Genomic DNA, 14,268 nt, shown 5'->3' with positions numbered 1-14,268 from the left:
ATTCATTAAATAATGTACAAGTTTTATTTCTCAAAAATATTATTTAAACATGTTCCATTCAGGGAAGATGATAACATACTATCACCCTGTAAGTGGAAGATTAATCTAAATTATACAAATCAAATGAAATAAAAAAAAAACATGCACGTTTTATTAGATTTCTTACATAATTTGTTAAATTTAAAAAAAAAAAAAAAAAAATCATAGTGGAATTTTCCACATTGCCACAAGTAATACTATTATGTAATACAGTGTTCACCCGTTTTAAAAAATCTTATGTTTTCCAATTCCGCAGTTCTATTTTGATTAAATGCTTGCTTAGAAATATTTCATGACGTTAGACGGCGTACTTACGTGCAAGACAGATATTGATTATAACAAGATGCCATCTCTCGTTAATATATAGACATCATAATTTTTGGTTTGATAGTTAACGTTAATTGAGAAGAATTTTATTGATAAAAACAGTCTAAATTAATATTTTGTTAACGAAAAAAAATTTTTTTTGAAGGAAATTGTGAACAACCATCCTGGATAATAAGAGTAAACAAAGATTCGGTGGAAAATGACGTGTTTAACCTACAGGTCAATAGTTATTTGATATTAGAAAAAAAATTGTTCCTTGGATTTTTCACCAAAAAATATCACGAAAAATCATAACAGACACTTTTTGAAATGGTTTTAACTTCTATTTCCGTTAGAGATCGGAGATATCCTGAGATATTTTTTGTATCAATTTTTCCCAGAATTCCTCATAATCTCGTTCGTTTTCTGGGTATTCCAGGTAGCAATCCTGTTTCAGTAAATCTGCTACTTTACTTGGATAACTTCCCTTGTACACATCTGGCATCAAAATAAGAATTACAAAACGAATACTTCCTCTGTCTTTGATGCCTTCAACTTTTGCCATGTTAAGTTCATAATCCCTCCACTTGGAAGTCAGATACCGCTTGGACACAACACAAACCGCTTTACAACTTTCTTGTAAACCTTCCATAATACAGGTAGATTTAGACTCACCAGGTAGAAAAACTTTGTCACGAATGAGCAGCTTTAAACCACGGCAATTTTCCAGTTGTTGATGCATTTCCGATAGCACAAAAGTTCTATCACTTCCACAGTATGAAATATAGGCGTCATATTCATAGTGAACAGTTGATTGAAAGTTGCTATTGAAATTTCCACGATTTTGAAATCTCTTTTTGGTTTTATATATAATATATCGCAATGTCCATTTGTATTTATATACACCAACTCCAACTGATATGCAAATTATTAGTGTTAAAGCAATTGCAGTTGGCAAATATATAGAAAGGTAGGACCTACAGTATCTTGTGAGTTTTTTAACAGAATCATCTAATTTGGAAAATTGGAAAGCGAAATCGTTTTCGGAACATTTATAGTTTTCAAGATTCTTAAACGTGTGTTTATTAAGGGCTATCCACTTTAAAAACTTTAAAGACTGGCACGAACATGTAAAAACATTCCCTGAAAGATCAATTGTAAGTGTGTCTTGTCTTTCGTCTAGTAGTTTCTGAATAGATTCCATTGCTGCCTGGGACAAAGAGCTCATTCTGTTGTTTGCCAAATCTAAGAATGTCAGATTCCTCATATGATTTACTTGTAAGTTAAAGTCAGAAAGTTTATTGTTTCGAATGATTAAAGATTTCATTTGAACTGTGTGTTTAAAAAATTTTCTTGGTAGATATTCAATTTGATTATTTGAAATATTAAGAATATTAAGATTACGTTGACTTTGGAAAATACTTCCCTCAAAATCATCAGCAAATGATAGACCCAAGATATTGTTTGATAAATTCAGAGTGAGGAGTGAATGGAAATTGATGAAAAAATAACCCGTTACTTTATAACAATGATTACTAGAAATGTCTAAATATGTTATATTATCTACACCTAACACAGAACCTTCCCAATCGTAAAAGCTATTATCATACATATGAACTTTCTTCAAATTTTCTGCATGAATGCCAAACATTCGTATTTTTCCATAAATATGAGTTGAGTGCATGAAAAATTCATTTACTTTCGGAGGCAAAAATATTGATACATATGTTTTTGATACGTTGATACGGTCATGCGTCCTTTCAACTAAACTATAATTGTTGTATTGAAAATGTTCACGTTTTTGAGAATGAAGAATATTTCTGGTACACTCGTTCTCTAGCACAATATCCGGGTTTTCTTCACAAGGATCTGCCCAAACAGTTGGGTATGTTAACCCTTCGTATTGTCGTGAAACATCTACTACCTCTAGACCTGTAAGCTGGCTCAATTCAAATAAGTATTTTCCTGGAGTCAATCTATTCATTTTCAATTTCATCGTTTTTATTGACTTTGGTAGACTTCTTAGAACACCTTCCTGAAATTGTTCGAGCCGATTAAATGAACCCGAAAATTCTACGATAGATGTATTGTAAAGATTCTGCAGATGACAATGTCTAAGCATTGTTCCTACTCCAGTGGTGCAGGTGATCGAATCAAATATGAAAGTTTTGATGTTTGTTACGTTGAACGAATTAGTGACATTTGGTAAAACGGTAAATCCCATCTCGCGGTTATTTGATATATTAAGAAATGACAGATTTGGAAGTTTGCTGAACACTCCTTTTTCAATGTAACGTATATTGCAATTACTTATGTCCAAATGCCTCAAAGCAGGAAGATTATCAAAGAAACTTTTTGACACATACCTTATGGAGCAAAAGCTGCCAGCCCGTCCTGATATATCAAGATATTGCAATTTCTCTAACTTCTGACAGAAAGTCATGTTTGAAAGTCCATTTATTTTCAAAACTTTCAGAGAAACTAGCTCTGTAATAACCTTTCCTGGAAATTTCCAATGATCAGTTGAAAATGGAGCGTTCTTCATATTCAATTCCAGCAATGACTCCAAAGTTTTAAAAATCCCTTCATAGAAATTAAGCTCCGTATAACTTATATTATTATTGTAATCTAGCTTAAGAATCTTCAGTTTAGTCAAATTATCAAACGGATGACCCTGAAGATTTTCTATGCAGTTTGCTGTCAAGTTCAGAACAACAATATTTTGTGGAATTCTTTTCGAATCGATTGAATATATTTTATTTTTGCTCAAGTCGATCCAGTTCACATTCTTCGAGAAAAAAGGGATTTGCTGCAAAGACAGGTCGGAACAAGAAGCTTTGTAAAATAATCCTTCCTGTCTGCAAAAACATCTCTCTTCAGATGAACAATTGACCTGCATTTGGCTCCATGTCTCTTTAGAAATGGAACACAAAATCAAGACACTTGTTAATAAATTAATGTTAAAGACCATTCTTGAAGACATTTTCCTTCAAATTTTCCATGTACGCAGTTGATCATAAACAAACACCTTTTGCACTTTGCACTTAAATATAACAGAATCATAACTCAAATTAGATTCCCTCACATTATAAATTACAATTCAAGAAGCAATTAAGGAAATAAAGAAGTAAGAGTATTCGTGCTTTTCTTAACTTCCTCGACGAGTTTCAAAGACAAATAAATGGTGAACCGATTGATGTACAAATTTCAAAATATACACAGGTATAAATCTTGTTATTAATGGAAGTGAAATTTTTATATGATCCTTGGAGTAGCGATGCATCTAGAGTTTTGAATGGTCAAAGTAATAAACCTATTTACTGATAACGATCTGCCTTTTATTGAAGAAGGATAGAATCTTTTTTGAATCGCAATAGACCTAATAGCAAAGAACAAGGGACTTAGAATTTTGATTCCTCATAAATGAAATTTGTTTCATTTTTCAAGTTCATAAAATGTTTTAAAACTACATGAAATAAAAATAACTTCACTTTATGCGTGAATTCATTATAAGCATTTTCAAATATACCATGTTATACTGAACTATTATATTATAAGGATGATGTGGATTTTTTGTGCTTTAATACCGATACATCGTGTTAAAACTGACCTTTGTCATTTATATGAAATAGGTAAAGATAAAGAACAGTGATCGTTTTAATAAAGATTCCATAAACAATACAAATCTGTGAATAGGGCATAAAACACGGACCCCCGGAAATTCCAGAGCTGGGATCAGGTGCCTAGAAGGAGTACATGTAAGCATCCCTTGCTGCCGGGTCAAAACGGCCGTGAACCCTATGTATCGATCAGGTAGAGGAATAGTCCTAGTCAAATTTAGCATAAAAGCAAAGGCCCAATAACTCTTATGAAACATGTCAAACAAAATACGACCACATGATATATTATATTTCGTAACAATGTCATTTTAACGACCATAGAATTTACGAAATGCTTACTTTAAACGAAGTTGTTGAAATCCCTGTAATATCAACTCATACCATAGTTAAGTGTGATTTCGTTTGTTACAAGTGTGAGTTGTCTGTACATAACTCGCATTTTTTCTATAAATTCCGCCGATCGAGTAGGGACAAAAATAGCATTTCAAAGAACAAAGCTCATTTTTTGTTAAAATCAAACAATCATTCGGACTTGATATACCGAATTAAAGTAGAAAACTATATTTCATGTAAAGCATTACACGATCATTATAAATTGAAAAATTTGAATTTTAGACTTTACCTCTCGTTAACAAATTGAAAAGCAAGTGCAGTGATCGCTTGGTTTATCACCCCCCCTTTTTTTTTTCTAAAATTATTCGCACGACCAGTGAGACATTACCTTATTATTGAGAATATTCTTTGGTAATGAAATCGTTGGTATTTCTTAATTGATTCCAATGTCGTTCTATTGAGAGCCAACCAAGAAAACCCGTAACATAATCAAAAACGGGCAATCAGAAGTTAGAAGGTTATTCCCTATTCCCTATTGACTATTTGAATGGCGAACCGGATGCTGCTACCGGTTCCCTATTCAAATTACCGTAAATGTCCTAATAATTTTTTTTTAAAAATTTAAATAACTCATTATAATACATGTTAAAGAAGCAAATCAAAGACATCACTTAAAAAAGAAGAGTGAGGACCCCCGTACTTGAAAAATTCAGTTTTAGATGAAATTTATTGTTAAATCCTGTACATTATTTAATATTTTAAATTATTGTAAAAATAAAGAATACCCCATCTGCCACCTTGCACAAGGAGCATAGACAACAGGTAACAAGTAGAGATAGAAATTATGTTCAAAAAAAGGTTCGGAATTAATTTTGATATTTGAAATTAAAACAAAAGACTGAAATCGGAAAAAATGAAAAAAAAAACCTTGTCTCTGTGAAAACAGACACTTTTTTCAATTGCACAAGTCAGTCAAAATTCGCACTACTTGTGAATAATTTAAAGATATCATTTTTACTAAAATAAGGTACAAGTCACATACCCCATATAATATTGTAGATTATGTGCAGATACCCGATAGGCGTGGTCATAATGACGACTTGGGAGGTACGCTCTCTAGTGTCATTATTACCTGTCCATCGGGTATCTGCACATAAACAACATTATTTTATTGGATAACTACTATTTTTCTGTCAGTAGGCTGTCTCGGTTTAAAAATTGATCTTTCTCAGAGCATGCTCTTGAGCATCGAATAAGTTGGAAGACGCAAACACCATATGCATATGCAGGTGATAACAGAATATTATAACAAAAATAAAAGTTGACATCGCAAAACCCGAAAACATCACGTTTATCATACAACTTAGGTCTTAGTTAGCCCTTATCGTCTATAAACAGTAAAACATCCAAATATGAAACAGATGTGTCAGTCTCTGTGGTGTCTTATTTCAACTTCACTTGGATGTTACGAGTCGACATATGAATGGAAGTAGCTACTGGTAATTGATAAAACGTCGTCGATATATCTAAATGTCAAGTGGTAGGCCACAACAAGTGTTTTCTTCTTCTCATGAAGAAGTTTTTGAATAAATTCTCCTTCATAAGAAGATAAAGACAGGTCGGCTAATAAAGGAGCACAATTAGTGTCGGTTGAAATTCCAACAGTTAATTGGAAGACCTGGTCTCCAAACTTCGGAGTTCTTCTATATGAATCAGAGTGATTTTTAACAATTTTTTGTGGATGACCAATCACAAGATACAAGAATTCCGATTTCCTTTTTTCATTCTAACTTGAATTGAAATTTTCCAACTGTAGCGTGTTTTCTCTATTTTGGTTAATAAATTAATTTTCGAGGAAAATAATGAAAGGGTAAATAATAACAAACAGTGATCGATCTAACAAAAAATAAAATAAAAATTCGAAATGTGAACTCAAAATTTTAAAATATGTAATCCTCTTGTTTCTTTCAGATAAAGAACTGCGAACGATAGTATTGTTCTCCCGCCTACCTCCAAGTCAATTTTCAAAAGTTAAGATATTCGAATGATTTTTAATATTTATATTGATATTTATATGGATTTTCATAAAACATTACTTCTTTGGGAAAACAACGAGATATAGCTCTAAAATTTTGGTAAAACTCGTGTTTTTCACTATAGAAATCAACGGAAAACGGAAAATATTTTTAAAACATCTTTCCCCCCCGTGAAACAAAAATTCCTTTTTACGGGTAATATGGACTGTCATTTCACAAATTCATACCAAAGCTTTTTGTGTTTCACGGGGGGGGGGGGGACATATGTTTATATACAAAAAACGACAAAAATGCTTATTTTTTCAGCAATTTCCAAGTGCTTTACAACTGAAACATTATATTTTACTAATATATATGCTTAATTTTATATGCATAAAACATAAGAAAAGATTTAAGAAACATTTATTCATATTCAAGACTATTTCAGAATATGGTGATGCATTATAGCCCGATTTCAGTGGAAAATATCGTCTACCCCCCTTATTTCAAGAGCTGGAATTATGGATATTTTACTATTTAGCACTGGAATTAATATAATTAATCAATTACCATTGAACTGTTCTTTGTATTAAACAAAGATTTTATGGCCAAATTGTCATCAATATTGAATTAAATGGTTGTAAAATGTAGGCGGGAATCGGGAGTTACCGTGCGTAGTTCTTAGACCAAACTGAAGTCGTTGAATTTCAATGACGAACCTTGAAAAGTAGTAATATGTTCAAATTGATAAAAATATAAAAAAAATTGTATCTCACGACTTATTTTCATTATACTGAGATACAAAGTTTAGCTATGACACCCTTTATAAAATATTGAATTATAATTATTGAGAATTAAATTTTTCCAATATTAATTAATAGACTTTTCATTTATGTGCAAATAAAGCAAATCCTTCTACCTTTTTACCAGCTAACTCGTGGGGCAATAGTAATCGGCTTTGCTAAAATATAGAGAGATTAGTTTTCTGTGATAGTTTGTGATACTCGAGAAATATTTCTTAAAATGAATTCATCTTTAAATTCAAGTTTGTAATTTAGTAAATATAATAAATATGCCCTTTTTTGCAACAAAAAGGTTTTTGATCCACTCCTGACTGAGTAGTCCTAAAACACTTTCCTAGATAACATGTTTTTTGTTTGCAAGAAAAAAATCATTTTGAGAGATGTGATAATTCTTCCAATATTTATTATATGTGTGCTTAACAAAGGCAAACTTTAAAGAACTTACGGCGTAATGATTTTTCATCCTGGTGCTTTGTAGTCTTAATGGATTTATAACGAATTGCGTTTATAACAAATTAAATTTGCACGTCCCTGGCATTAAGTTATAAGCGTTTTTTTTTTACTCTATCGATACAGTTAATCTTTATTTCTCGGGTATTTCAATCTTGTTGGGGATTAACTTAGTTTTCTCCACATGATTTTTTTTAAAATCAGGCACGCTATTGACAAATAAGGTGATGATATGAGGTTATAAACAATCTCGTTTAAAGTTAACATTTCACAAATTCTATGGTCGATACAATGATCTTGTTTGGAAATTCAATCTGTTGTTCTACCGAATGTTGACTAACGTCTTCATACAAATTATTAGGCGATAATTTTCACACTGTATTATTTACAGATATTTTCGTTGAACTGATCAGACGCACAGGGTGGGCATGACTGGTAAACAGGGGATCCCTTCACCTTCATTTCACCTGATCTCACAAGGTCTGAGTTGGCCCTGCTCGTAGTTTGTACTGTTTGGATGGACTTTTGAGCCTGAGCTCTCCATCTTCTCAATTCATATCCGTAGGACATCATGAATATATACATTATGCAAGATAATTTTATATTAATTACATAAAGGTTAATATGATCGAATAAATCTTTTAATAAATATAGTTAAAAAATCTCGGGTATAAAATACTTTAACCTCTTAGAATAATGACAATGGGTCATTTTTGTACGTCGGCAAATGACTCCCGGTCATCCTACGACGTCGAAAAATCTCCATTTTACCTGCAGAAAAGACATCACCCTTAAAATGTACATTTCCTACGTGAATAAATGACCCTGTAGAATGTGGATTAATTGTATATTTTATTCTTTTTGGTCAAAAAGATTAGAATTATAAATCAAGAGGCCAGTGGGAGAAAATATTCACCTTATATTATATATTATGGATATAGCGATGATATGTTGGTCTTATTAAATTTTTCGATTAAAATAATCTGTCTTTCATGATAAATCGACTTCAATCAACACTATGTGGAAATGCTTCCATATTGATTTGACAACTGTATCATCGTTTTGAAGAATTTTTTTTTCTTTGAAAAATTCCTCTATATAATCTAGAGAGAGAGAGAGAGAGAGAGAGAGAGAGAGAGAGAGAGAGAGAGAGAGTTGTTTAAAAATGGCTATCAAGTTGCGTATGAGTGCATGTATTTTTAGGTTAATGATTTTCATAGTACACATGTATGTAATTTTCGGACATATAGCAAAAGTTTCTAACAATTTGAACAAGAAGAATTACGTGATGTTTTTGAGACTTTTGGTATCTTTTCATTAAAAAAGAAAGAACAAGAAACTAATACCATCCAGTGTATGCGACACATAAAAGTGGAGAGGAAAGAAGTTTTTACCTAAACTGCAAGTAAAACTTCCATTAACCCCCCCCCCCCCAAAAAAAAAAGTTTTGATTTTCTGGATGCTTTCTTTTATCATAAGATAAATTTCCGGAGAAACATCAAATCTTTTCGAACAAATATGCTATCCGCTTATCTGTCCAAGGAAATATCCAAAAAAAAAAACTACTTTCTTCTAACATACGGGTGTATTCAAATCGTCTGAAGGAAGAACTCAAATGCACACATTTCTTGTTGTCTGAACGGAGACATACATTTCAGACCTATAACCTTATTTTTCAGAAAATATATCAAAATTGTCCGAGCCAATAAATATTTTTGGGGCTTCCTCGTCACCGTTCAATTGCATAATATTCCGTCTTTATGAAAGTTAACGCCTGTAAGGATTTTTTAAAAATTGTTAAATTTATCAAAATTCTATAATTACAATATGCACTACCTTTTAACATAAAAAATGGAAAAATAAATGTGTTTGCTAACATCTCATTATACATGTCATGACCCAAGACTTTTAGAAATGCTGACGTTAATTGAGACTGTTGAAAGCTTTGTAACATAAACTTATTTGTTAGTAACCTGCCTCTGTATAAAAGTTACTTATAGCATGCTTTAGTGTACCGAATAAGTTGAGAGATAATACACCATAAGTTGGCGATAGTGGAAAAGCTGATTCGAAAGTCATCATTTTTTTTCATATACTTTAGTTGTTAGTTGGCCATAAACGTCTAAAATCAGTACACTATCCATATAGGAAATAGATGATAAAGAAATATTAAGATACCACTTTTTACTAATAGCCAATATAACGTAAAAACTGTTCGATTTTTATTGTATGCTGAGTGCACAATAAGTCTAATAGGTAGAAATATATAAAATACTGTTATATTGCATTTAATTGCGTGTTTATCCAGTGTTCGTCAGAAAAACGCAAAAGAATTAAACGATGAAACACAAACATTGGCATCAATCACCTCATTTTAAACGTTGTATCACTGTATTTGGATGGGGGTCATTTTTCAATGGCGGTCAATTTCTTATAGGTTGCATATGTAGAAAACTGACCACTAGATTTCATTTTCTAATAAATAAAATAAAATGACATTTTTCTACTGCTGTGGGTCAATTTTGGACGTCGAAAAATGATCCCCGTCATTTTTCAAGGGGAGTCATTATTCGTCTTTACACCGGTATTTTTTGAACGAGTTTATTTTCTTGACTTTTAAAAAATGCACTAAAAACTTCCTCCTAAAATTATCGTTAGTAAAAAACCTAATTAATTAATTATTTAGTTTCTTACCAATTTGAAAAAAATCATTTCTACAATTTAAGATGTGTTTTATATATATATATATATATATATATATATATATATATATATATATATATATATATATATATATATATATATATATATATATATATATATATATATATATATACCAATGAAGAAAATTTCATGAGACGTTCACAGAATTTTTATTACAATAGTACCATCGTGCACTTACTATTTTACATTTCTATTGAAAAGATGTTAGGGGTTTCTCACAGCAAAGCATAAACGCTGCCTTTTTTTCTATAACATTGAGGGTACCCATCTCTCATCCACAACTCTTCCTATACCATTGAATAAAATTCAATGAGATTTTCACAGAATCTTTGTCACATAGTGCTTGTCAGCACCTCCTATTTTTCTCTTCAATCAGGCAGATATTTTTGGAACCCCCCCCCCCCCCCCGCTAAAAACCCTGGAAAGCTGCCATTCTTTTTATAATATTAAGTCCTTTTATGCTATTGATGAAATTCAATGAGACTTTCAAAGAATCTTTATTGCATAGTGCCATTGTGACCTCCTATTTGATATTTCGAATGAAGAGATATTTTGGGTTTCCGATAGCGAAAAATGGACTTAGCCATTATACTCAAATGGGAGCTGAGGATATCATTTTGTGAGCGCAGTGCTCACAGTACCTCTAGTTTTCACTTGTTTTGTTATTGATCTGCTTAGAAAAACGCACACATTTTATTGCCAACATCAATGTCAACAATTAAAAGGAATATATGTGACAAAATAATTTCAATTAAGAGGATGATTCAAAACATTGTTTAAATTGGTCATATGTAATAGAAAATGAATAATATTACCGTTGAAGAAATTAATGCAGTTATATTAAACAAAATCATGCATTTGTCAATCTTTTTATAAAACTGAGGATATCCACAAAGATTTCTGCCTTCCTCTACATCATGTTCATCAAATTCGAGGGGTTTATCATTTTCATTACTCCTTTCATTCTCAGTTTGTTGTTCCTTTGTTTCCATCTCAGTGTTTGGGGCTTGATCATGATGAGTAATTGGCTTAATGATAGGTTTCAACAAAACAGAAATGATCGTACTTATTACACAAAGGAGTAAATGGAATCCTACGTATATCGTGAGGTATGGTACATCGGTAGAATTTCTTGGCATCGTTTCCTCGAATAAGGTTAAAAATACAGTAAAGGTCAGAAAAAGCGTTAGGCTGTAGGTAATTCTCTCCCCTGAATGGACTGGAACAAAGAATGTCAGTGAGTTTAGAACAGCTAGTATTATTATGGGAACAAAAATAGTCAATACGATGTAAAGGTATCTTCTGATGAAATGAAGAACATACACCACTGTTGTTAAATGAAATTCTGGTTCGTACACTATTGTAAAGGTAAATTTAACAAATATCCATTCTCCATTTTGAGATATGATTTTTGAATCATCATCTGTTCTTGATTTTGGAACAAGTTTTTGGACCCAGTCAGTTACCTGCCAAGCACTAACAATTATTTCACATTGCTGCTCATCAAACGGAAATCTCGAAACTTTGATGTCACAGGAAAGTATGATTTTCCCGCCAGGATACCAGGTCACGTGACCATTAGAACTCACTGTGACGTATGGATGTGGTTCCAATCCATGGATACCTTTTTCAGTATACCACATTGATATGTCTGGGGTCCACAGTTTCTGATAGGGGACAGTAATCATTTCTAAACCGGAATTTTGAGTGTGATTCCAAGTGAGAAATTCGTCATACCACTGAACATTGAACCAACCGAAGAATGATATATATTGCATACGTTCTTCAACTTCTTGAACCGAATTAATAGTAAAATAGAAATTAACATGTACCACTTCACTTTGATTTTTTCTTGGTTTAATCATTGAGCTATAGTTTTCAAAAAGGCGATCCACAAAATTTTCGGAACAGGCACAACTTTCAAAGATCCAAATTAAAAAAAGTGCAGTGAGATTCATTTTAATTGTCATGCTTTTTCCTAATGTCTCCAAAGTGAAAATTTTTATAAAACATTCATTGACTGCTTAAATCTGTTTGCACAGTTTTGTGTAATGAAAACGATCTATTCAAATTCCTCAGCAATTGTAAATGTCAAATATGGTTTTGGAAATATTTCTACTAAATAACGATTGGGATTTCCGCTTAAGAAATGTCAATAAACGGAAACATATTTTACACGATGAATTCCGTGATTCACTACATGAATATATATGAACAAAAGAAACCAATAGGAATTACTTATTTAGTAGTGACTGTAAGTAAAGTGCAATTAGTGAAATGCTGCTTGTATGGAACAATAAAATTTGGTTATTGCGAAATTATTGGCATTGTTTACATGCCATTTGGGAGATGAAGTGATTATTTCTTTTTACAGTAAAGTACGTCATGCGATATTATTTCAAAAGTTTCACTGAAGAAAATCAGTGAAATGTAATTACAAATTCATAAATAATGACTTTGCTTTAATTTCTTCTTAATATGTTTGCTGACAAGCCGCAATGAAGCAATCAAGGTAGGCATTTTGTATCATTGACCTTTTAATATTTCGAAAATTATTTATGAAAGGATAATTCTTAGAGGGTGTTTAAAGGGGGTTATAAAGCCAACCAAAATTACGAAGGCAATGCTCCATCTCTTCCTAGGACTTCAATTCTTTGAAAATGATATTATTACGCATTTCGCTCAATGAACTTCGTAATGACTTCCACAATTTTTTTTGTTTACTTTGGAGACTCAGAGTAAATATCTTTCTGCAGTGAGTTATTTTAAAGTTATCTTAAAGTTAACTAATCCTTAATTGTGGAAAATTGAAGTGTTTAGAATAAATTTATTTTTACTTGATATTTGGTTAGATTATAATATGGAATTAAAAGTTGCTTTAAAGTATTTACAGTGATTGTAACGACTAATTCTTTTCTATTGTCGTGTGTTCTTTCAGCATTGGAGGTGATTGGTAATGATTATCGAAGCCTTAATCGAACGCTTCTTCTAAAAAAAAAAAAATAAACAGAATGAGTTTAAAAAAATTATTTTCTTTGCTACATACTTTTTGGTAAGTTTTATAATTAGTTTTTAAGTAATTACTTTTAACTTCACTTCTTTTCTTCAAAGAAGATGTATTGTTCAAATGTATGAAGTGGCGCATTCTAAGTTTTCACATTTTATTAAAACTTTCGAAAACCTTTTTTTGCCTTTTTTCTAAATACAGTATTTATTTGTATTTAATATTCTTTATACATAAATAAGGCGTGAAAAACAAAATCATTATTTACAAAAAGAAACCTGTTGAGAAATTTATCAGTAAAATATGCATGTTCCCTCTTTCATCCTTAATGGTGGCGTCTCCGTATAAGTTTCTCGAGAGGGACGTTAAACAACAAACAAACATCCTTAATGGAAGTAAAAACGGAGCACCATTTGTACAAAATATATAGATACAACGGGTAAAAAAATATCGTTGCTAACATGTAAAGAGAAAAAGTTTATCAACAAAGTGTGTGTGTGTGTGTGGGGGGGGGGGGGGGGGGGGGGGAGTCACATTTATATTTACTTCTGCATCTACAGTAACTGTGGGATTTTGATCAAAATATTTCTTCCTGCTAGAAGTCTGTAATTAACCTTTCAGGAGAAACTGTCTGATACTTTATTGGAATTTTCCCGTCACCATATATATTCTCTATAAGGTTTAGAACTATAAGCATACTAGAAGACAACACTAATCCAATGAATATAGGGATATGACATTACTTTTGATACTTTACAGTGTAGTGATCTACTATATGAGGCCAAAACTTGCAGAAGAAAATTTGACTGTAAATGTTTTCTATAAATACATTTGTTTTGTTTTTTTAATTTGGATGTAAAACATTTAAAATATTATCATTAAATGCTTCAATTTCCTTTTCATATGGTTTGTTTGTTTTTTGATTTTTTTTGTTTTACTCCAATCAAATAACAAATAATTGTAGAATTTAGACA

General features: G+C 31.5%; 3 protein-coding genes across 3 annotated transcripts in view; all 3 read right to left on the bottom strand.

Annotated features, from left to right (window-relative positions):
- The window catches only part of LOC133203839 (baculoviral IAP repeat-containing protein 2-like), a 267,667-nt gene that overhangs the window by 219,748 nt on the left and 33,651 nt on the right, over positions 1-14,268 (bottom strand). The gene's annotated exons all lie outside the window — the stretch shown is intronic.
- On the bottom strand, positions 698-3,244 carry LOC133204329 (toll-like receptor 4). Its single transcript, XM_061340054.1, has 2 exons — positions 2,173-3,244; positions 698-1,590 (listed from the first exon to the last, which is right to left on the bottom strand). Exons 1-2 carry the CDS (start codon positions 3,242-3,244, stop codon positions 698-700), a joined length of 1,965 nt encoding a protein of 654 aa, XP_061196038.1.
- LOC133204328 (acetylcholine receptor subunit alpha-like) lies at positions 11,076-12,248 on the bottom strand. The gene has a single exon (XM_061340053.1). The coding sequence runs from the start codon at positions 12,246-12,248 to the stop codon at positions 11,076-11,078; it is 1,173 nt and encodes a 390-aa protein (XP_061196037.1).

This window comes from Saccostrea echinata, unplaced genomic scaffold (assembly GCF_033153115.1).
Source record: "Saccostrea echinata isolate AGI-Se365-2 ecotype Australia unplaced genomic scaffold, CSIRO_AGI_Sech_v1 ptg000052l, whole genome shotgun sequence".
Lineage (NCBI taxonomy): Eukaryota > Metazoa > Mollusca > Bivalvia > Ostreida > Ostreidae > Saccostrea > Saccostrea echinata.
Note: the sequence above shows the minus strand (reverse complement) of the source record. Positions and strands in the feature narration are given on the sequence as shown.

Excerpts from the sequence above, each read along its gene's own strand:
- LOC133204328 (XM_061340053.1), bottom strand. The coding sequence starts at position 12,248 with ATGAATCTCACTGCACTTTTTTTAATTTGGATCTTTGAAAGTTGTGCC.
- LOC133204329 (XM_061340054.1), bottom strand. The coding sequence starts at position 3,244 with ATGCAGGTCAATTGTTCATCTGAAGAGAGATGTTTTTGCAGACAGGAA. Across the intron at positions 1,591-2,172 it reads TATTGTGCTAGAGAACGAGT|ATTTGGCAAACAACAGAATG; the intron begins GTACCAGAAATA and ends TGACATTCTTAG.